The following is a 23,856-nucleotide window of genomic DNA, read 5'->3' as shown; positions in this document are numbered from 1 at the left end:
GTCAGGACCAGGATGTTGTCAGTCTGGGGGGTACGATAATTCCAAGATCTGCCCTTCCAATTCGACCTACACGTTTGATGGTCTGATCGGGTTAGTTGTGGGAAATACGTTCTGTCTGAGGCCTCTATCAGACAGGAATCGATACTCGGTTACCCACTCGTCATCACAGCCTTCCTCTGATTCGACGTCTATGCATCCAAATCCCCCTCATCAGGTGGTCTACCTCACTGATTCCCCAGGTACACAGCCCAACCCCGTTGGGATGTTTTACCTGCATACAGCCCTAGATCCGAACCCTCAGGCTCCTTTCGTGGACACCAGAGAGGAAGCTACAGGAGTAGAAGACAGTCTCGCCAGTGAGAAGGAACTAGGAAAAAGGGGGCTCGGAGAAGGAAAGTACCTAGATTCACTCCCTCACAACGCGGTGGTCCCAGTAGGGGGTAGACTTTACCACTTTCGAGACCATTGGACATTCGGTCTGTGGGCTCATAGCATAATCTCTAAAGTTTTGAGTTGAAAATGGCCACAAGGTCCTCCTCCTCCACCAGTGACCTTCTCCCAGAAATCCACTCCCATCCTGAAAGAGTACACCATAGGGTTACTCAAGAAGAAGCAATCAAACGGGATCGATCACTGAAGTTCCAAAGCCACCTGTTCACAATTCCGAAGAAAGGCTTGTCGGCATTGAGAGTGGACCTGGACTTGTCAAGCTAAACTCTTACATTCTCTGCGACAAGTTCCGGATGTTGACTATCTCTCAGGTACGGACCTTACTTCCCCGTGGGACCGTCACCACCTCTGTCGATCTTACCGACGACTATTATCTTGCGCCTATAGCTCGAAACTTCTCTTCTTATCTGGGTTTCCGCCTAAGCAGGAAAGCCTTTGTGTTCAAGACATGCCCTTTGGCCTCAACATTGATCCCAGGATATTCACGAAACTGGGAGAGAGAGTGTTAGAACAACTCAGGAACCAAGAGATACAGATCATTGCTTATCTGGCCGGTTGGCTCATTTGGGCCCGGCCGGCCATAGAAGGCAACAGAGCTACGAAGGAATTACTTCGATTTCTCGACAACCTGTGATTTCGGGTCAATCTCCAAAAAATCTCGCCTGCAACCATCAGGCCACTTAGAATGGTTAGCCATTCAGTGGGACCTTTCGAAGCACACGTTGTCTCTCCCTTCCAAAAGGTAAGAGAAATAGTTTCCAAGATCAAAAATTTTCTCAAACACAAACAGGTGTCCGAAGAGCCTTAGAAAGTATCCTCGGACTTTTCCAATTCACTTCAGTAACAGATCTCCTAATAAAAGCCAAACTCAAAGACATCAATCGAGTTTGGAGAAAGAGAGCTACAGTACCTATAAGAGACAAGGTCTCGAAGATCCCCTCTGTCTTGAAAATGAGACTACGCGCATGGTCCGAACCGAAGGACCTCTCCAAATCGGTTCCTCTACAATTCCCACCTCCACAAGTGACATTCCATACAGCCGCGTCTCTAAGTGGATGGGGGGATTACTCCGAACATCAGATGTTTTAGGTTCTTGGTCACTCGCCATGAAACAGTCCCATATCATTGTTCTCAAAGCCATGGCAGTGTTCTTGACCCTGAAGAGAGACTCTCCTCCGAGGTCGACCCACATCAGAGTAGTGTCAGACAGCACAGACGCAGTACACTACGTCAACAAGGGAGGATCCAAGTCACCCAACCTGAATCAGATCCTGGTCACTATCTTCGCCTGGGCAACAGAAAAGAACTGGTTCCTGTCAGCACCTCACCTAGCAGGAGGCCAGAATGTGAGAGCGGACTCACTATCCAGGACGGATCCACTGGAGTCAGAATGGTCTCTAGACATAATTTCATTCCGGTGGATACTCAGGCTCGTTCCAGGCCTCCAGGTAGATCTATTCGCAACTCAGATGAATCACAAACTTCCTTGTTATGTGACCCCAACCCTGGACCCTCGGGCTTATGCCATGGACGCATTACCCCGGGATTGGAACCATTAGAAGAAGATTTCCCTATCTTCCCCAGGGAATCTTCTAAAAACTTTTACACAAACTACGCTCCTTCCGGGGCGCAGTGGCTTTAGTACCACCTCACTGGCCAAGAACAGTTGGTTTCCTCTCCTCCTCGAGTTGAAACTCAGTCCCATCCGGATTCCGTCCCTCAAACTGACCCGAGTATCCAAACTCACTGTGTCAGATTACTCAAGGATAGCCAAAACTCTAACTTTGAGGACTACAGGAAGTTGGCAGCTCGTAGAGACGCGAACATTGAACCGGAAAACGATCTCTTCATCGAATGGGACAAAAGGGACTCGACAATTCGCCAATATGATTCGGCCGTTAACAACTAGTAGGTCCCCTAAGAGTGCAGACCATACTCGTATGTCCCCGCATTTAGCCATCTCTTTCTTGAGGTTCCTATTTGACAAAGGCCTAACAGTTAGCACTTTAACCACCATCAAGTCAGCTTTGAAGAAGATCTTCCTTGTTGGGTTCAACATTAACCTAGCTGATTCCTATTTCTCATCAATCCCAAAAACATGTGCTAGGCTTCGACCTTCGGTTCGGCCACAAAAGGACTCTTGGTCTCTGAACGGTGTTCTCAAACTTGCGATGGACACGGACAATGAATCCTGCTCTTATATCACTCTTCTTAGGAAGACTTTATTTCTAACGGCTATGGCCTCAGGTGATGGAACATCAGAACTAGCAGCTCTCTCACGAAACCCGGAAAACATAGATTTCCTCCCTTCAGCCGAAGTACTCCTTTTCTAGACAAAGCTTTCCTAGCTAAAAAATGAGGATCCGCAAAATAGGTGCTCCCCTCGGAAGATTATTCTTCATCCCCAGGATTTTTCTCCGTGTACAGTCACACTCTCAAGGCCCTTTTTAGCTAGAACTACCACCCGCTCGTCTGGCCCCTTGGTTATCAGGGAACAAGGAGGTACTATTTCCATTCACGGTATCAGGCAACAAATCCTCTACTTCATTAAACATACTAATCCGGAATCATTTCCCCAGGCTCATGATATACGGACAGTAGATGCCTCCAACAATGACTTCCAGAACAGGAATTTTGATGATTTTAAAAAATATACGGGTTGGAAATCCCCTATGGTTGTCAAACGCCAATATCTAAAGATCTTACAGCCCCTTAAATACCCGACGATGGCAGAGGGGAGACTTATCCCTCCCCATTAATCTCCTCTTCTTCCTTTCTTCCATCTCTTCTCTTCTCCCTCCTACCCGCCACTCACACCACGTCGCCGCTCTCCTTGGTAGTTCGTTAGCCCTATGATATTTGCCATGTTTAATTCCTATGGTTTAACTGTTATTGTAGTTACCGTTCCTTTAATGTTTAGATATACTTAGACATGTAAGGTTTGATGCCTTTTGCGATTCGACACTCAGTTGGTTCCTTGTCGTCATTATTATTTAACCTTACGTTCCCTATGTCATTTGGCTGGTTGGTAATTGGACGATTACTTTATTATATCATAGTATTGTCGTACATGGTGATTGTATTCTCCTCATTATGTTATTAATTTATTGGGCTTGGAAGGCATTCTCTGGTACATTTTCACCGGCCGTCACAGGTCGACCCAGAAAAGGTATTTTGACGAAGGAAAAATCTATTTCTGGGGAGAGACCTGTGACGCCCGGTGAAACCCTTCCAGGTTATTTTTGTACGGACCCACCCTTTCCTTGCCAAGCCATATGTTCTTGCAGAAGGATGACCTGGTGAGCGCGAGTGGTAGGTGTCGGTAGGGTAACCCAACTGTATTCTCTAGGGCCTGTCACGGCCCTCCCCCTTTGATGAAGGGATTATCTAAATGGAAGACAGCCTGTGGATAGTGTTTTACAAACGCCCTTGTTAGATATACGACACCAACAAGGTGCTCGCGCGAGGGTTGTAACCTCTGCATTCCATGCTTTTAATTTTCTCTGGTATATTTGGAAGATTTATATCAGAAAAAGTACAAAGAAGGACTTTTTCACCGGGCGTCACAGGTCTCTCCCCAGAAATAGATTTTTCCTTCGTCAAAATCCCTTTTATTTACTGTATACTTAACTCAGCAATACATTACAGTACAGTCATACCTCTCTTCACGAAATATTCTGCTTACAAAATGTTCACGCTGCAAAACTAGATGCGAATATCATCTTTAATGTTGGTGAAATGATTATCTATGATTGTGGGTTCCTCTTGAGTGATTACCCAATAAGGAACTTTGGGATCTTTTTTGCTTAACAACATTGGATTTGTCAGTAAGGTGTTTTGGTAGAGAGGTCATGGTGGATCAGGCTTGGAGGATGATTGAAACCCTGAAGACGAGGCAGTTTTACTCCAAGGGTTCTCAGAGGAGACTTTGGTCTTCCCTGAGAGGCTGCCTTTGTGTTCTTTCCTGGGTTTTGGTCAACTTGCTAGGTTGGCTCCAACCCAGGTTTCCGCTAGGTAGGTTACCTGCATTTGGTCAGCTTGCGCCTCCTTTGGACACTAGTTATTGCTAAGATTGTGGGGATCCTGTCTAAGGCCCTGTTATTCCTGTTAGTTGCCATGCTCTGTCTACGGCCTCTTTGTCCGAGCCTGAGGACCTGGTTCTGGGTAGACCTTCAGCTTTTTGTGGTTAGGAGAAAACTTCAGTGGGTGGTATAATCTGATCCAAGTCTCCGGGCTTGGTGAATAAGGAAAAGATGATGGAGGTGGCAGCTTCTATGAATTTTGAGGAAGGTGACCTAGTTGTGAACCCTGTCATCTGGAACGGATATGCTTTTTAAACCCAAATTGAACATGTTACGAGGCAAAGCTTTGATCTTCCTTTCGATGATATGGAATTTATAAATTTTGCAACATTCTTTCAATAATCTTGGCAGATTAAAGATCCATCATCTAGTGCATGCCCCCAGCTTACCCCTAAAGAGGTATTTTGAAGATTTTCAAGTCTGCCAATTTAACATTTGGTAGAGCCAATCTCAGAGGCTAGTGGTTTTCATCTAGACTACAGTTTGCTTGATGCTTCAGGGGTTGGGAGGACAGTACCAGGCCAACCAACACCCTTTTTGGACAAATGATTAAGATGGGATCAGAATTAGTGAGAGACATCTTGTTGTTAGAAGACTTCACCCTGCCCAAAGAATATCCCATTTTAAGGGTGCATACCAAGAGTTTTTAGGATTAACAAAACTTAAAGTTTTTTTAAGTCTTTCTCCCCGAGAAATGGGATGCTCATGTAGGTGCTAATTAATTGTATGATGGTTTTCCTTCAGTTCCAGAGTATTTTAGTACAAGTAGAATTTAATGGCCGACAGACTTTGTAGTTGTTGTCCCTCTGGTTTCTGAATCATCTCTTTTGGCAATGCTGGATATAAAAACTGAGAAAGTTACCTGTCTAATTTATAATACATTAAGTGCTATTGGGAGATGTTTTAATAAATTTAAAGTTTAAATTCTTTTATTTGTGTATCACAGTATCCCACCCTGAAACAAATGACAATTCCTTAAAAATGATAAAAATCCAACTTTTTCCTCTCTTGCTTCATCTCCAAACAAAGTTATGGTCTCTTTTGGTAAAATAGTACTCTCATGACTTATTATGAGGAATTCTGATTCATGCGTAAGACAAACATGCATTTTCTTTGCTATTATTGACAGGTCCTGAAAGTTTTTCCAAAGGACTATTGTAGGGGAAAAGGGAAATTTTATCCTTTTCCTTTACGACCACTTCCGATACTTTATTTTGAATCAAATGTTTTATTATTGGACTCCATGTCTTCAGTCCAACAGATGTATTTCCTTAGATCTTGAAGCCAGGAATGTAAGGATAACATGGAGGAGGGCTAATGTATATTGCATAATGGAAGGCCATTTTAAATTGTCTTTGATAAAGCCATTCGCACAGATACGGTAATGACTCTTTTCACTCATAATGAAAAACCGCAAAAAAGCTAAGAGAAAACAAAATACACGATCGCCAAAACCCCAAATCAGAGTACTTCACCAAAAAAGCAGACTGGTACACCGAGCAGGGAAAGCTAAAAAAAACTCTTAATGACGGACCAACGTGTTGTCGATCCGGCCGGCAGAGATGAACTGAAGAACAGAAAACGGGAATGATTCCTCCTACCACCCTTTAACGGGTGTTACCACCCAACCACCACAAGGCGGTTGCCTAGTTTAGAAAAATTCTGCCGAAATAGAGATAATTAGCTATGTATATATAACTGCCAGGTAAGTATTCATAAAACTTTGTTTTATCATTAAAACTCCATATTTCCTCTTAACTTATTCTATAGGAATGTAGCAGTGGAGTTCATTAAATATCTCTTGCTTTTCTCTATTTCTGACTTAGTGAATGTAAAGGAAAGTAAATTAGAATTTTTATGTATGCCAAAACCTCCAACCACTAATTTAAAAATCAATTTGTTATTATTGACTCTCATTGGTAAAGATCAAAACACAAAACTAATTTGAATTACTTGAGGTAGATAGGGGAGCTAGTACTGTATTAGCAATAAAACTAGCCATATGACACATGGACCCCTAGCAGTTGAAAAGCAAAGAGTCTCAAAACGATAGATACTCAGGAACAGACCAGTACCCTGATGTAGGTCATGAAAAATATTCATGTAGAGACATTATTGGTAATATGATTTTTTGTTCTATTTTTAAACCTATAAAGCTTCATATACTTCTGCCAATTCTTTGATTTCTCGTGCAACTGCTCATGGCATGGTTGCAGAAGATCCCAGTTGGGATTCAGGCACTAGTGGAGAGCCATATTTGTAAGACATCAGCATCAACCATCTGGAAAACAGACCTATGCCAAGACAGTTGGAAAAAAATATGTAACATGCAGTTATCTGGCGAATAGCTATTTTAACGTACAAACCTTTTATCTGTTGGCAACTGCCATATCTTCTTAACTTTGTGTTTTAGCTTTGACTCCTACTTTGGTTGTTTAGTAATTTTTATCTTTTATTGACATAATTTTTAGTTTTCTTTTGAATAATTGTAAATCATTTCATTCTTCAGCTGGTGAGACACTATGAAAAAAGTTTTAAATTTCCAGTTTTTGAACATACAGTGCAATGACATGTAACTAAATTCTTAAGACCCAAGTTTAGACACGCTATGTTGTTTTCTTTAAGTAATTGTCTATTATTTATTTGATTTAGAAAAAAAAAATAAATTTAAGTTTTAACCCAATCCAGTAAAAGGTAGGGGACACTCCTACAATGTTATATAGATGAAATGGAATACAGATACTGTAATTTTTTTTCAAGCAGTATGAGAGATTGTCATTTTTTATATGAGTGTACATTACACTTTTCCGAAGAGATCATTTATATATTAGGGAACTTAGTTAATGTTTTAAATTCTCTTTGTAAGGATAAATTATTAATTTCAAATGGAGAACTATTCATTAAGGAGCTATTTTTAAACTAGTTATGAAGAAAACTAATAGGGAGTGATCCCTAGGAGCAGCTACATGCAAATGAATAAGAGTTAAATAGCAGAATGAGAGGGAGAAGTCATAGAATTGTTTTATAAATAAAGAATGAAATGAAGAGTTAATGATAGAAGATAACTGTAAGTAAAATAGATTGTCACGATTGGAAATTAAAGAAAGGATAAATTTGGAGGTGAGGTATTGTGGTGACAATACTTTTTAAGGTAGGTTCAGAACTGCAAAATATGATGATACGGTATAAAGTTTTTATGCCTATAATCTGTAAGAACAAATGGGGAATATCGTGAGGAGGACAATCCCAGAGTGATAAAAGTACTGGGCTTCCATAAGGTGGAGTATTTGTTTCCTTGGGAATATAATGAAATATGAAGGAGGATGGTAAAAACAAAGGTAACTATGGCATGAAGAGATTGAAAAGTGTTTCCAAAGTACTAATATATGAAAGCATCGAATTGGTAAAGATAGCATAATCTATGAATCTCATAAACGGATTTACACTACAACTGAGACTGGAACTTGCAAAGATTCATGATTGGAGTATCTTGGGAAAATTATAGTGTAATACCAATGTGAAAAATATAGAGATTGTGGTATCTGAAAACAAGAAATTACATTAAGATCTCAAGGTTGAGGTAGTTAGCATGTAATGAGAAGGGCAAAGTAGAATTTAGTCAGAAAGGTGATATGCTTTAAACTAGGAAGGTAGTAGCAAGAAGCTCAGTAAAACGGAGATGAGATAGAAATTAACATGAAGAAGGTAAGATTGAAGAGAAACTTTCATTAATTTTGAATTATGTAGAGGAAACACATGTAAATCTTTTATTGATGATGATGATTCATTTATGATTTTAATCAGACTCACCATTACGAGACTACAGGACCTGAAACTTACAAACCCATAGCAGGGACATCTCTTGCAGCAGAAACTTCCTTGCAGCCTTGCATATCACATCGTCCCCGTGAGTAGTTATATCTCCAAACATTCATTCCTAAGAAATTAATTGATTTGGGATTTGTATAGATATTTTATTTGTAGCTATAGCTCATAGTGATTCAATCATGAAATTAATCCTCAATGCACATACTAAACATTAAGAATGAAGTCTAACCTTATCCAAGAAATGTAAGTCATTAGTTTTTATGTAGCTAATGTTTTTTAGTTCAAGGCATAATAATTTTATAAAAGAATATAATTACCAATACATTAATTAAGCAGAGATAACACTTGCCAAATTTCATTGCAATGCATAAAATGTACTTATTCCTATGTGAAGACAAACTTCTGACTCATTTAAATAGGTTACATTTCTTGTACTGTTTTGTATGACCAGACAATAATGAAAAAAAATGGGCCCTGTTGCATCATGGCTGGTTACCATAGCAACCGCACTGCTGGGCGCCATGCGTGGCTGCCGATAGGCTTCACTCATCTTCTGGTCACCATTAAGAGAAGAGATCTCCCTTCTCTCTAGGATCATAACTTACTTAATCCAAACTGGATTTTTATAGTGCTTGTGTCTTTTCCTTATCATTGTCACTAAGTGTGCTTATCATTATCTTTGCTACTCTTGTGCTTAACAATGGCTAAGCTGTGGCAAATGATATTCTGTTGAATCATCATATAGTTTTTGTAGGGTGTGGCCATCCTCCCATTGGGAGATTTATCTCTCGATACAAGTAACGAGCTAAGAGGGATTGTTCTCCTTCCTCGTCTTCTTCTAGTAATGTTAAGAAGCATAAGCTTTGTTCTGCATTGGAAGATATCCCCCTTCCTGTTCCATCATATCGTGAGGCCCCAGTTACGGAGGACGACGGCCACAATGGTAACTTATTGATGATCATAAGTTATATATATTATCATCTAATATTGGTCCTGCGCCTAGTGATCCCGAGTCCATGCTTATGACAAATTCCTTGGCCACAGCCAGTGCGGTCCCTGACCCGGATCCAGTCCAATTATCTTTGGTTCCTGATTATTCAGAAATGCATAGATCTTCCTCCCTCCCACTAGTGTATTGAGTGGTGAGCCCTATATGGTTAATTTTTGCCTTGGATATATCTCCCATCAAGGCATCGAAAGTCCCCCGTTCTCGTACTTGGAATCTGGACCTGTCCCAGAACTTCCCATTACAGTGTACTGTATTGAGGTTTGTCGGACTGTTTCGGCTGTGACAACAACCGCAACTTGGTTCAGTCCAAGTAGCTCGAAACCTATTGTATCTTCTCCTTCCAAGTAACTACAGGTAGTCGTCGACCGACGACATATGCGACTTTACGACCACTTTTTCACTGTGATGACGTCACAAGTCTGTCAAAAATAGTACACTAATAGGGCCGTATTTCCTTAGAAATAAATTTTCTTGCATAGAAATTAATTGATTTATCTTGGCTTAAGTTAGTACTGTGTTTTCTTTTAATGATGATATACAGTATCCATTTTAAATAAGAAAATATATTGAAAAAAGTCGACTTCTCTTCAAAAAGTTGACTGCCTCTAAAAGCCCGGCTCTTGGATACGTAGGCTTTAAGGCTTTCCACGGGGCACAGAGAAGGGTCCTCCTGTAGTGGAACATATTTCATGGGCCCCTAGCGTTTCGGGGAAATTTCGTTTTTTGCCAAGAATGCAGGATCTGGATAAAGGCTTACCTCTCCCAAATCTGAGAATTCAATGTGTCCATCATCGGGCCACAATCTCACTGACTCTAGCACCAGAACCCTTAGCAAGCAAAAAGATAGATTTTTGAGTAAGATCCCTCAGAGAGATAGAGGTGTTATCTATCGAAGAGGCAGTGCAAAACTTTATCCAACAACCATGAAATAGCCATGGAAGGAGCATTAGGTTTCAGTTTAGCACAAGCTTTCGGGATCTTATTGAATAGCTCGTTATTGAGTTCGATATCAAAAGCACACGCGATCAGTCTAGTTAGTGCCGATTTACATGAGGCAATAGTTGTAAGGCTAGACGTTGATTGTGTAGTGAAATAAAGAAAGAAATACAGAAGTCCATAGGAATAGAAGAGGGCTGATGACTTTTCACGAACGCAACACATTTTTTCCAGGAAGATAAATATTGTCATCTTGTGGTGCTGGACTTGTACTCTTCTATGTAGTCAATTCTTTCCCTCGCAACTCCAAATTTTCTTTGAGCCACGAGGGTAAGAAAATCATTAGCTGAAAGGATTTCATTATCCAGGAGGAAGCAAAGACAGTTGTCTGTTGAACAACTGGGGACAGTACTGGAGATGGTGGAGAAAGTTCAAGGTTTTATTTATTATACGGTGTAAGACTTAAGTTTTAAAAGGTAGATAGGCGGTATAAATTTGGAATCCAATCAAGAAATTGACGTCATTACAGGTCTATTTGGGATTAAGATCGGTTACCTTTTAAACTAATCTTGAGTAGTTGTTAAATTTATTAATTAGGTTGTTTCTTTCCCATCTCTTTACTTCCGTATCTCACCTGTATCAGGGTGTGGAATTCAGCACATAAGAGATGTTTCATAGAAAATAAACTGAATTTCAATGATAAATTTTTTTAGCTTTATATTTGCCTGGTGTTCTATACATGTCACTCCTGCCCTCCCCATTGATCTTTGATGTCAGAAGACTAATGGTCGAGTTTGTGACTTCGAGAACTGAAAAGCAGGAAATAGATAACTTTCTCATTGACCAAGCTAATTGCCATCAACTACCAGATTGCATGGTGGTTCGTAGTGAAGGGGGTAATTTTGGTCACAGAGAAAATGGAAAATTTTCATTTTGGGGTAGACGTCGACACATTTTCAAGTAGAAACAATATGAATATCAGGTGAGTATAAAGATAAATTTTAACATTAGGATTCTGGTTTTCATCGTGTTGGCTCTTATATAGAAGGATTCTATCATTTTATGCTTCAAACTATTATTTCTAATTTCTTTCCTATTATTATTTTTGTTTGGTAGCATGTCCTTTTCATGTTTCCAGTTAAATGTGTGTTTATACTAGCCTAACGTATTTTACTATATTTAGAACTTTCCTTTCTGGTGTTTGGTATTTGTGAATTTTATTTTTCCCTATGCTATATGAGCCTGGCTTTCCATAAGGTAATATTTGTGGGTACAGTAAATTACTATTATACAATATTTTTATCATTGTTGAGCTATTCCTTCTTTCAATGAATAGCACATTAATCCCAGATAAGTATTGAAATAATTTTAGTTAAAAGGTTATTTTATGAAAATAGTGTGACGGGCCGAGAGAAGGTTGTGACTCAAAGACAGGGTGAAAGCAACTGAGTGAGTTTATTATAGAACACTCAACTTTATATACAAAAGCTCAAGGCAACAAGAATTTTCATGTTTAAAATTGACACCATTACCGATAAGAAAAACAGACATGTTTTTTCAGGTTCTTTTTAGTGTGAGGGGAGAGCGAAGATACAAGCAATATATACACAAAATGAACTATGTACGATCGTGTGACACATGGTTGGTGCATGGCTCCCCCCCCCCTAAAAATGACATACTGTACTGTACATGTTAAATAGGGTGCCCTGAATCTGGAGAGGTAGTAGTAAAAACTGCGCTGATTAGCGGCAGTGAATGGCTGTAGAAGTCATTGGTTGGAGCGCGAGCGAGTGGTGGATGATGGGTGGCTTTGTTGCCACTCCGGCTCGTCACAGGGTAGGCGAGTGTTTCCTACGGCATTCATAAGCGTGTGTCCTATGGAATTCATTTGCGTGTGTGTCCTACGGCATTCATAGGCGTGTCCTACGGCATTCATAGGCGTGTCCTACGGCATTCATAGGCGTGTGTGTCCTACGGCATTCATAGGCGTGCATGTCCTACGGCATTCAGAGGCGTGCATGTCCTACGGCATTCATAGGCGTGTATGTCCTACGGCATTCATAGGCGTGTATGTCCTACGGCATTCATAGGCGGGGGTGGGCTGCAGGCGGGAGGAGCGTGTCGCTCCGTGGTCACCAATGTGACGGGCCGAGAGAAGGTTGTGACTCAGAGACAGGGTGAAAGCAACTGAGTGAGTTTATTATAGAACACTCAACTTTATATACAAAAGCTCAAGGCAACAAGAATTTTCATGTTTAAAATTGACACCGTTACTGATGAGAAAAACAGACATGTTTTTTCAGGTTCTTTTTAGTGCGAGGGGAGAGCGAAGATACAAGCAATATATACACAAAATGAACTATGTACGATCGTGTGACACACGGTTGGTACAATAGATAGTGAAATGCTATTGTGGCACATCCCATTAATATGGTCAGAAATATAGCTAAAGTCAAGACCAATCTTATAACTTGCAAGAGCACAATTTATGGATTTCAGTGAGATGATATAAATTTGGAGCATGGAATCATAAGAGCTCAGGCTCTTACAAGAGCCAAACAGCAGGGTAGAAATCATAAGGTAAGATTAATTCATAATTAGGCATTAGTGTTTATTTTTCTTAAAGATCGAAGTTTTTATTTAAAATTTCATCACTTGTATACTAAACCATTATCCCAATAGTATAATCAGTTTTATTTTCTTTCCTAATTTGAATTTTATATTACAGATGTAGAAGACCTTCCTGTATCAGGAGAAACATTGGAAAACTCGGTCATTCAGGAAGAACTAGCAACAAACACTTCAGACTCTAATTCAAAAGAGCAGGTACTATTTTCTTAAATTAGTCTGTTAGCTTTGGTCAAGTATTTGAATCAAGAACACATGTGACTGTAGTTACTAAAATAATTTCTTTTCTGGGTCGATCTGTGACGGCCGGTGAAAGTCCTTCTTTTCTAATATAAATCTTCCAAATATACTAGAGAAAGATAAAAGCATGGAATGCAGAGGTTACAACCCTCGCGCGAGCACCTTGTTGGTGTCGTATACCTAACAAGGGCGTGTGTAAACCACTATTCACAGGCTGTCTTCCATTTAGATAATCCCTTCATCAAAGGGGAGGGCCGTAACAGGCCTTAGAGAATACAGTTGGGCTACCCTACCGACACCTACTACTCGCGCTCTCCAACACATCCTTCTGTTTTGGACTTGCCCGCTAAGTCGTTTTTATTTTGTTAGGTGTGTTTTGGAAGTGATTGTCGTTAATTCAACATGACTGACGTTGCTACTTCACCTTTACCAATGTTAAGTACCATAGTTTGTTTTGACAGTTTTTTCAGTACCGGGCATTTGTTCTCGTTCCAGTAATGTGGATTTTAATTTTGGAAGAGGCTTGGCCGTCCTCGGTATCGGCAGCCATTTTGGTTTTGTTTGATTCGGTAGTTTTTCAAGTTAATGTTGCCCTTCTGGTACTCTGTCATCTAGGTTATATCACTTACGTTTTATGACCAATATTATTATCATTATTTATTATTGTTTTTTACTATGGTATTTATTTGCTAGCAAGTCCAATTTGGACGAAGAATATCGATCTAGTCTTTGTTATAGTTACGTTCACGCCTCAGGAAGGTGCTTGATTTAGACTATATCTTTATGTTTAATTGTTACGTTGTCGTTATTCTTCGTTCTTGGTTATTACAATTTTATCATTATTCTTATCATATTATTATGTGATTTTGGTTTTTATTATGTAACCTTGAGAACGTGAGCATAGAGTGCTCGTATTCTGTTTCTACAGAAACAAGTTACCCCTTCTCTCGTTTTCTTTATTAAGCTCGAGTAGAGGAGGTGGATTTCCCGTTTTCCGTTTTATACGATCACGAGTTATTTCTGCCTTCTCTTATTCTCCGAGTGGATGATATTACGTTTAATGATATTCTTGATTTATTGATGTGGTTACTGTTAACAGAGCTAGCACTATTAATAGGTTACGTTAGTGTATGAGTCATTATTTGGGGTCGCTTTATGACGACACCCTTAGCTCCGCCTTGAGTTATACTCTGCTATAATGGATACTCATTGGGTGAGAACTAGTCAGATATTTGGAGTGCAAAGGTGAAATCCGCCACTCAGACTCCGGCTGAGGCCTTTTGCACACGAACCTTTGTCATGATTGATCACAATTACATTATAACGGTCCCTTTTTTCATCGAATCTCCGGCTTCACTGGAGATAACACAGGCATTCAGTATGGAGGAATGTTATCGTACCGATGAGGGTCAGATTTCACAGTGACGGACCTTTGTTACCGGATCTCCGGTACAAGCAGAGATCAATCAGACGATCAGAACCAGGGTACGAACCCCTTTTCATGAATAATCACCTTTCATTATTACGGTCCTTTTTATCGAATCTCCGGCTTAACCGGATATCACATAGATGTCAGCATTGAGGTTAATATTATCTTACCTCTGTTGTTCACGTTTTCACTATGACGGACCTTTGTCACAGGGTCTCCGGTGGCAACAGAGATCACTCAGACCACGGGTGGCCAGTCTTTTGTTTTAGATGTAAAGTAAAGGATTTAACATGAATACAAAGTAAACTGTACTTACTTTAATGACACTTTGAATTTGCGTTGATAATATTCATTAGTTATTCTTGAAAGTCCTAATGAAAATATATGAACATATTTAGCAGTTTTAAAGAAAAGTCATTCAATTTACTATCTATGGGGTATAGTGCTCCGCTTGTAATCGTACAATGCGACACTGTTGGCGCATGAGTCATAGGTTGGCCACCCCTGACTCAGATGTTCAGAACCGGGGTTAACATTATATTACCGATGAGGTTTATAATTACATGTTACGTGGTTACTGGATGTTAGTATACTATTGATTCATCTGTTCACTGACCGGAGTCTCAAGGAACAGTAGATAGCCTCTCATGGCATGGTTGGTTTCGACCTGGCTTTTCATTAGAAGGGGCTAGCGTTCGATCCCAAGTACTGAGTAGAAATTTATTTCTATTTTGAACACGATGTTGTATGGATATTTATCCATATTTGTACATATTTATACATATTTGTAATTAAATATATGCATAAATATAACTGTTATTTTTAGTTTATACTTCATATTTATAATTAAATATATGCATAAAAATAGCCATTATTTTTAGTTATACTGATTTGGTTGATTCCAGCCTGTGAATGGGATCACTAACCAGAGTTTCAAGGAACATCCAGACTTATGTCTCCTTTCTACAGAAGGTCCGCCTACATGGTATGGTTCCCGGAGTCATGCACGATCTGCTACGAGCTGTCCTCCCTACTCCTGACCCATGAGGTAAGTTGGTTCTAATGTTTCTATTTGGTATACTTGGGCGATGATTGAATTTGATCTGGATTTATGTATGCATTACTTATTGAGATCGGTCTTCTCCTTCATCACTAATCCCCTCACTTCTTTCAGGGCGATGGTGAATCTCTCAGGCCTGCGAGAGCGGCTCCCCGCCCTAGGGTATCAAGGTTTGGAAGGAATGCTCCATCTAGAGGACCCTATCTCCTCGGAGTGTCCTCTCTAGGGTTGGACATCGACCCCATGGATGGGCAGGTAGGTGGTGATGAGTTTGGAGCCTTCAGCTTTGCAATTACCTGCAGCACCGACCTAGGACCCTCAAAGGATCTTGATGTTCATATTCCTTGCATAAAACCGTGACTGCTAAAAGCCAAGGGTAGGGTTAAAGAGCAGATACAACACATTCTAGGGGGCTATGACGGAGCTCAAAGATATGTTGGTGAGTTGGATCCGTTCAGGAACTCAGATGTCTCCCCCTACAGCCCCAGGAGTATCGAAGTAACCTCCTTCGATAAAAACAACACATAGAAATTTTCCTTACATGTCCCATATATGGATGGTACCATAACTCTGGATGGCATAGACGTCCGCCCTCTGGAGGACCTAGAATTTACTCTCAGGGACTAGAATACCCATTCAACGGATTCGTTTGATTGAAAGAGCATGACTTGGTTAGGTTAGGCAAGGTACCGAAGGTAACGTATTATTTCCTAAAGGGCAGGCCCGATCTGTCTGGACCAGGATGTTGTCGGTCTGGGGGTACGATAATTCCAAGCTCACCCCACACAATGGGGAATACGCCATATCTACAACGGCTATCATTGTTGCCTTGCCTATTACGGATAATTGGACAGGTCTTACTATTCAAGCTGACAAGAAGGTTCAGCCATGCCGGCTCTTAAAGAGCCGGACCCCACCTCGGGGAGACCCTAGCCTCGGTTTATCCCACTGAGATTTTGTTTCGGATATTCATGAAGAACCAATCTCTGCCCTTCCAATTCGAACTACACGTTTGGTGGTCTGAACGGGTTAGTTGTAGGAAATACGTTCTGTCTGTGGCGTCTATCAGACAGGAATCGAGCAGGCTGATAGTTTCCCCCTGATGGGGTAAAACCCTCTTCCCTCAGGAGGAGGTGAACAAGGTTCTGCAAGATGATACGAGAGAAACCCAAAATTGCAGGAAAGGCGGGGCCTCACTGCCAGAAAGAAGGTCGAAGACCAAAAGCAAGCTTTCTTCAAGAAGAAGCAGAGTTGCCCTCTACAAAACGAACCGGGGTCACTGCCATCAATAGTCAGTTACCCATTCGACATCACAGTCTTCCTCTGATTCGACGACTATGCATCCGGATCCCCCCTCATCAGGTGGGATACCTCACTGGTTCCCCAGGTACACAGCCCAACCCCGTTTGGATGCCCTCACCTGCATTCAGCCCTAGCTCTGAACCCTCAGGTTCCTTTCATGGACATCAGAGAGTAAGGTACAGAAGTAGAAGACAGTTCCGCCATCAAGGCGGACCTAGGAAAAAGGGGGCTCGGGGAAGGAAAGGACCTAGGTTCACTCCCTCACAACGAGGTAGTCCCGGTAGGGGAGAGACTACCAATTTCAAGACCATTGGACCTTCAGTCCGTGGGCTCATAGCATAATCTCTAAAGGTTTGAGGTGGAAATGGCCACAAGGTCCTCCTCCTCCACCAGTGACCCTCTCCCAGAAATCCCCTCCCATCATGAAAGAGTCCACCACAGAGTTACTCAAGAAGGAAGCAATCAAACGGGACCTATCACCGAAGTTCCAAGGCCGTCTGTTCACAATTCCGAAGAAAGGCTTGTCGGCATTGAGAGTGGACCTGGACTTGTCAAAGCTAAACTCTTACATTCTCTGAGGCAAGTTCCGGATGATGACTATCTCTCAGGTATGGACCTTACTTCCTCGTGGGGCCGTCACCACCTCTGTCGATCTTACCGACGACGGTTATCATGTGCCTATAGCTCGAAACTTCTCTTCTTATCTGGGTTTCCGCCTAGGCAGGAAAGCCTTTGCGTTCAAGACAGGCTCTTCAGCCTCAACATTGATCCCAGGATATTCACGAAACTGGGAGAGACAGTGTTAGAACAACTCAGGAACCAAGAGATACAGTTCATGGCTTATCTGGATGGTTGGCTCATTTGGGCCCGGTCGGCCATAGAAGGCAACAGAGCTACGAAGGAAGTACTTCGATTTCTCGACAACCTGTGATTTCCGGTCAATCTCCAAAAGTCTCGCCTGCAACCATCAGGCCACTTAGAATGGTTAGACATTCAGTGGCACCTTTTGAAGCACACGTTGTCTCTCCCTTCCAAAAAGGTAAGAGGAATAGCTTCCAAGATCAAGAATTTTCTTAAACACAAACGGATGTCCAGGTGAACCTAAGAAAGAATCATCGGCCTTCTCCAATTCACTTCAATAACAAAAATTCAAAGACATCAATCGAGTTTGGAGAAAGAGAGCTACAGTACCGTTAAGAGACAAGGTCTCGAAGATCCCCTCTGTCTGGAAAATAAGACTACGCCCATGGTCCAAACCGAAGAACCTCTCCAAATCGGTTCCTCTACAATTCCCACCTCCACAAGAGACATTCCATACAGCCGGGTCTCTAAGTGGATGGGGGGATTACTCCGAACATCAGATGTTTCAGGGGTCTTGGTCACCCGCCATGATACAGACCCATATCAATGTTCCCGAAGTCATGGCAGTGTTCTTGACCCTGAAGAGACTTTCTCCTCCGAGGTCGAGCCACATCAGAGTAGTGTCAGACAGCACAGACGTGGTACAGTACACTGCGTCAACAGGGGAGGATCCAAGTCACCCAACCTGAATCGGATCCTGGTCACTATCTTCGCCTGGCCAACAGAAAAGAACTGGATCCTGTCAGTAACTCACCTTGCGGGAGTCCAGAATGAGAGAGCAGACTCACTAGCCAGGACGAAATCACTGGAGTCAGAATGGTCTCTAGACTTAATTTCATTCCGGTGGATACTCAGGAACCATTAGAAGAAGGTTTACCTATTTCCCCCAATGAATCTTCTAATTAGACTTTTACACAAACTACGCTCCTTCCAGGGGGCAGTGGTTTTAGTACCACCTCACTGGCCAAGAACAGTTTGTTTCCTCTCATCCTCGAGTTGAAAATCCGTCCCTTCCGGATTCCGTTCCCCAAACTGACTCAAGTAATTCAAACTCACTGTGTCAGATTGCTCAAGGGTACCCGAAACTCTGACTTTGTGGACTACAGGAAGATTGCAGCTCATAGAGACGCGAACATTGAACCGGAAATCGATCTCTTCATCGAGGTTCTTATTTGGCAAAGGCCTAACAGTTAGCACTTTAACCACCATCAAGAAAGCTTTGAAGAAGATCTTCCTTGTTGGGTTTAACATTAACCTAGCTGATTCCTATTTCTCATCAATTCCAAAAACATGTGCTAGGCTTTCACCTTCGGTTTGGCCACAAAAGGACTCTGATCTATGAACGGTGTCCTCAAAACTTGCGCCGGACACAGACAATGAACCTGCTTTGATCACTCTTCTTAGGAAGACTTTATTTCTAACGGCTATGGCCTCAGGTGATGGAATATCAGAACTAGCAGCTCTCTCACAAACCCGGAAAACATAGATTTCCTCCCTACAGCCGAAGAACTCCTTTCTCCAGACAATGATTTCGTAGCTAAGAAATGAGGATCCGCAAAATAGGTGCTCCCCTCGGAAGATTATTCTTCTTCCCCAGGACCTTTTCTCTGTGTTCAGTCACTACTCTCAAGGCCATTTTTAGCTAGAACTGCCACCCGCTCGTCTGGCCCCTTGGTTATCGGGGAACAAGGAGTTACTATTTCCATTCACGGCATCAGGCAACAAATCCTCTACTTCTTTAATCATACTTATCCGGAATCATTTCCCCAGGCTCATGATATACGGACAGTAGATACCTACATCAATTACTTCCAGAACAGGGACGTTGATGATTTTTAAACAAGAATATACGGGTTGGAAATCCCCTATGGTTGACTTACGCCACTATCTAAAGATTTTACAGGGCCTTAATTCCCGACGATGGCAGCGGGGAGCCTATTCCCTCTCCATTAATCTCTGCTTCTTCCTTTCTTCCATCTCTTCTCTTCTCCCTCCTACCCGCCACTCACACCACGTCATCGCTCTCCTGGGTAGTTCGTTAGCCCTATGATATTTGCCATGTTTAATTCCTATGGTTTAACTGTTATTGTAGTTACCGTTCCTTTAAGGTTTAGATATGCTTAGACATGTAAGGTTTGATGCCTTTTGCGATTTGACACTCAGTTGATTCCTTGTCGTCTTAGTTATTCAGCCTTACGCTCCCTATGTCATTTGGCTAGTTGGTAATTGGACGTTTCTTACATTATTATATTATATTATTGTCGAACATGGTGATTGTATTCTCTGCATTATGTTATTACTTTGTTGGGCTTGGAAGGCATTCTCTGGTACATTTTCACTGGCCGTTACAGATCGACCCAGAAAAGGTATTTTGACGAAGGAAAAATCTATTTCTGGGGAGAGACCTGTGACGCCCGGTGAAACCCTTCCCGGTTATTTTTGTACGGACCCACCCTTTCCTTGCCAAGCCATATGTTCTTGCAGAAGGATGACCTGGAGAGCGCGAGTAGTAGGTGTCGGTAGGGTAGCCCAACTGTATTCTCTAGGGCTTGTCACGGCCCTCCCCTTTGATGAAGGGATTATCTAAATGGAAGACAGCCTGTGAATAGTGGTTTACACACGCCCTTGTTAGATATACGACACCAACAAGGTGCTCGCGCGAGGGTTGTAACCTCTGCATTCCATGCTTTTATCTTTCTCTAGTGTATTTGGAAGATTTATATTAGAAAAGAAGGACTTTCACCGGGCGTCACAGGTCTCTCCCCAGAAATATATTTTTCCTTCGTCAAAATCCCTTAATTGTGCTGACTATTATTTTTTTCATTTCATTTTGGTGTGTTTAGATATTTGAAGTCTCCATTCTACACTTGTGCACTCTATTCTATCTTATTTCTCTTCCTCTGGTTTTGTTAGTATTTTTTAGTTTATATAGGAAATATTTATTCTAGTGTTGTTACTGTTCTTAAAATATTTAATTTTTCCTTGTTTCATTTCCTCATTGGGCTATATTCCCTGTTGGAGCCCTTGGGCTTATAGAATCCTGATTTTCCAAGTAGGGTTGTAGCTTAGCAAGTAATAATAAAAATAATAATAATAATGATAATAATAATAATAATAATAATAATAATAATAATAATAATAATAATAATAATAATAATAATAATAATAATAATAATAGTAATAATAGTATTAAATCATTCCAGTTTCTATCTGAATTCCTGTGTATTACAGGTCATCATGTATGGCCTTTAGTTATGAACATCTGGGCTACACCTGAAATTTTAAAGGAGTCATGTAGAGTTAGAGAAACATTATCAGTGATATCTTGAGTTTTTATACAGATTAGTATTTGCAGTTAAAGCTTTCGGAATGTGTGTTTGATCTAAATATTTATCTTTTGGCAACTAATTTTTACAAAATGACAAAAAGTTTTGTAAGGTTCATTTTTGTACTGAATTAATGCCATTTTGTAAATACTCTCTTATAAATTGATTACTTGTGTGTTTTGTGTTTGTACAATATATTAATGAATTTTTTTATTTATCTACAGCCAGAGACCTCGCTTACTTCTTCCCAGGGATTCAGCGTAAGCAGAGAGGTACAAAGTGTTAGCCAGGAGTCTGCTAATGATAGTGCAGTGAGTAAAGTACAGTGTCTTTTTGGGCTCGGCCATGTCGTCCTGATGGAAGGTTCCTTTAGGTAGCTTTCTAAGGGATATTTGCTACAATGATACTCCCAGATAATTAAGCATAGGTCTCCACAATTCTAACTCCTGGCGCGAGTATCTTTAATATATATTTAAGGATATCGCATAATATCAAGGGAAGTATTTTTTGATACGACACATAGCAATCTTCACCCCGAATAGATTTAACTCTTTGAGGGGGAAGAGTGACGAACGAAAGGGGAGCCGTTATCAAGGTACCTGGTGGACCCCCTCCCTGTACTACTACGGCCCATCATTCCTTTGAACTGTAGCATTTAAGCTAAGTGCGCTCCTACGTTTCTCTCGGTGTTGTTACTGTTTATTGTATTATTATCATGCAATCTCCAGCATCTTCATCCTCTGGAAAATTGAGTATTTGATCTTTCCTGTGTATAATTTATAGCTCCCTTTTCACAGTTAAATTTGTATAATTTAAGTGTGTTAAGTGGAGCGCAGCCAACTCCGAAGGCGGCCATTTTGAGACCGCTGTTGCACGCCATAAATGCAATTATTTAGTTAGTAGTGTGACGCTCCCTATATTTAGCTATAAAGAAACTTTTAGCTAGTTAGGCAAATTATACTAGTGAAGAGTGCATACATATAATATTTCCTCTTCCGATATGTAACGTTACTTTCATATACGGTGAGGACCCTGGTGGTATCAATCGTAGCCGCAGTCCCCACCCGAGTTAGGCTAGCCTAACCTGTTCTGTATACGTTTTAATGTAAATCCCATTGTTAACCTCTTGTATCGTTTTCTATTTATTCGGTCGGGGATAAATATCCCCTAGAATTTAGGGGTATAATTCGATACGTTTCTATTTTAGAGAAAAGAGGATTAACCCTTTCTCCCCCCTGAGTGCCTCCATCTCAAGCGGCAACCCTATCTTCCGTCATCGCCACCGAGTAATCAACTCCAGCTTGACTTAGGTAGTTTTCACCGTCGATCTTCTCTGCCACCGAGTATCCCAGCTTTGAAGTATGACGGTAACTCAGGGTGTATTGCCTTGCAGCCGACAATGTCGCCGACATATGAATCGTGATTCCTCTGCCGCCCACGATGTTGTCGGCATGGGAAGCTATGCTTCCTTAGTTTACAACCGAAAGTAGGCGGCATACCTGCCACCGCCTTTCTCCCTTGTAGACTATAAGACAAATCTTATAGCCGACAATGTCGCGGACAGGGGAACTCTTATTCCTCTGCCGACCACGACGGCGTCGGCACAGGATGCCATGCTTCCTTAGAGCCTTTTTTTTTTTTTACTGTTTAGCAAGACACTTCCCTGCAGGGGCCAGGAAGCCCTAACATTGGTCTATGATTAGTGGCAATGACGTATAACGGTAACGTCAAATTTCTCAATGGTCCGGATGACCATATAAAAAACTGTCCCAAGGTTGATGCACTTATACAAATCTACAGATACAGTACTTTCAAATAATTCTCTGGTAAACTTCCATCAGGACGACATGGCTTGAGCCCAAAAAACAGATTTTGAAGCAAAGCAAAAAATCTATTTTTGGGTGAGATGGCCATGTCGTCCTGATGGACCCACCCTCCTTTTCTAAGAAAAGGGTTAGGTAAAGATCCCTCCCGAAACTACTATATCTGTAGCACCATGCTCAATGCTATAAGGAATGAGCGCCATCTAGGAGCCTCGTAATAGTAGGGGAGGAAGGGTAACCTTGATAACGGCTCCCCTTCAGTTTCGCCACTCTTCCCCCTCGAAGCGAAAACGCTATACGGGGGGAAGATTGCCGTGTGTCATATCAAGATATACGTCCCCTGATATTATGCGATATCCTTAAGAAAAATTTTAAGGATACTTGTGCCAGGAGTTAGAGTTCTGGAGACTTATGGTCAATTCTCTGAGAGTATCACTGTAGCCAAATATCCCTTAGAAAGCTGTCTATAGGAAGCCTCCATCAGGACGACATGGCCATCTCACCCAGTTTTTACTGTTCTTAAAATATCTTATTTTGCCTTGCTTCCTTTCCTCACAGCTATTTTCCCTGTTAGGGCCCCTGAGCTTTTAGCATCCTGCTTTTCCAACAAGGGTTGTAGCTTAGCAAATGATAATAGTAATAATAATAATAATGTGGATTATCATTCGACAGAGCTGGAAAGTAGCAGTGGGTAAGCAGAAAGTGGGGTACCCACCCACCTATATACAGCCATACCTCTTCACGAAAGAATCTACTTACGAAATTTTCACGCTGCAAAACGAGATCCGAATATTTTATGACTCACATTGTGAAAAATGTTTCATGTTAAGGAAAGATTTTTGCCAGCCAGGCCGAGAATAGAATAATCACCCATCAAAAAAA

The 23,856-nt window shown here is 41.2% G+C and overlaps 1 protein-coding gene across 1 annotated transcript in view; it reads left to right on the top strand.

The window, feature by feature from the left end:
- Positions 1-23,856, top strand: part of LOC137629593 (serine-rich adhesin for platelets-like) — a 178,183-nt gene that overhangs the window by 141,395 nt on the left and 12,932 nt on the right. Inside the window, exons 11-13 of the mRNA XM_068361050.1 lie at positions 8,337-8,439; positions 13,034-13,131; positions 21,376-21,462. Coding sequence (XP_068217151.1) covers positions 8,337-8,439; positions 13,034-13,131; positions 21,376-21,462 — 288 coding nt within the window. The remainder of the gene's footprint in view (positions 1-8,336; positions 8,440-13,033; positions 13,132-21,375; positions 21,463-23,856) is intronic.

This window comes from Palaemon carinicauda, chromosome 37 (assembly GCF_036898095.1).
Source record: "Palaemon carinicauda isolate YSFRI2023 chromosome 37, ASM3689809v2, whole genome shotgun sequence".
Taxonomy (NCBI): domain Eukaryota; kingdom Metazoa; phylum Arthropoda; class Malacostraca; order Decapoda; family Palaemonidae; genus Palaemon; species Palaemon carinicauda.
Note: the sequence above shows the minus strand (reverse complement) of the source record. Positions and strands in the feature narration are given on the sequence as shown.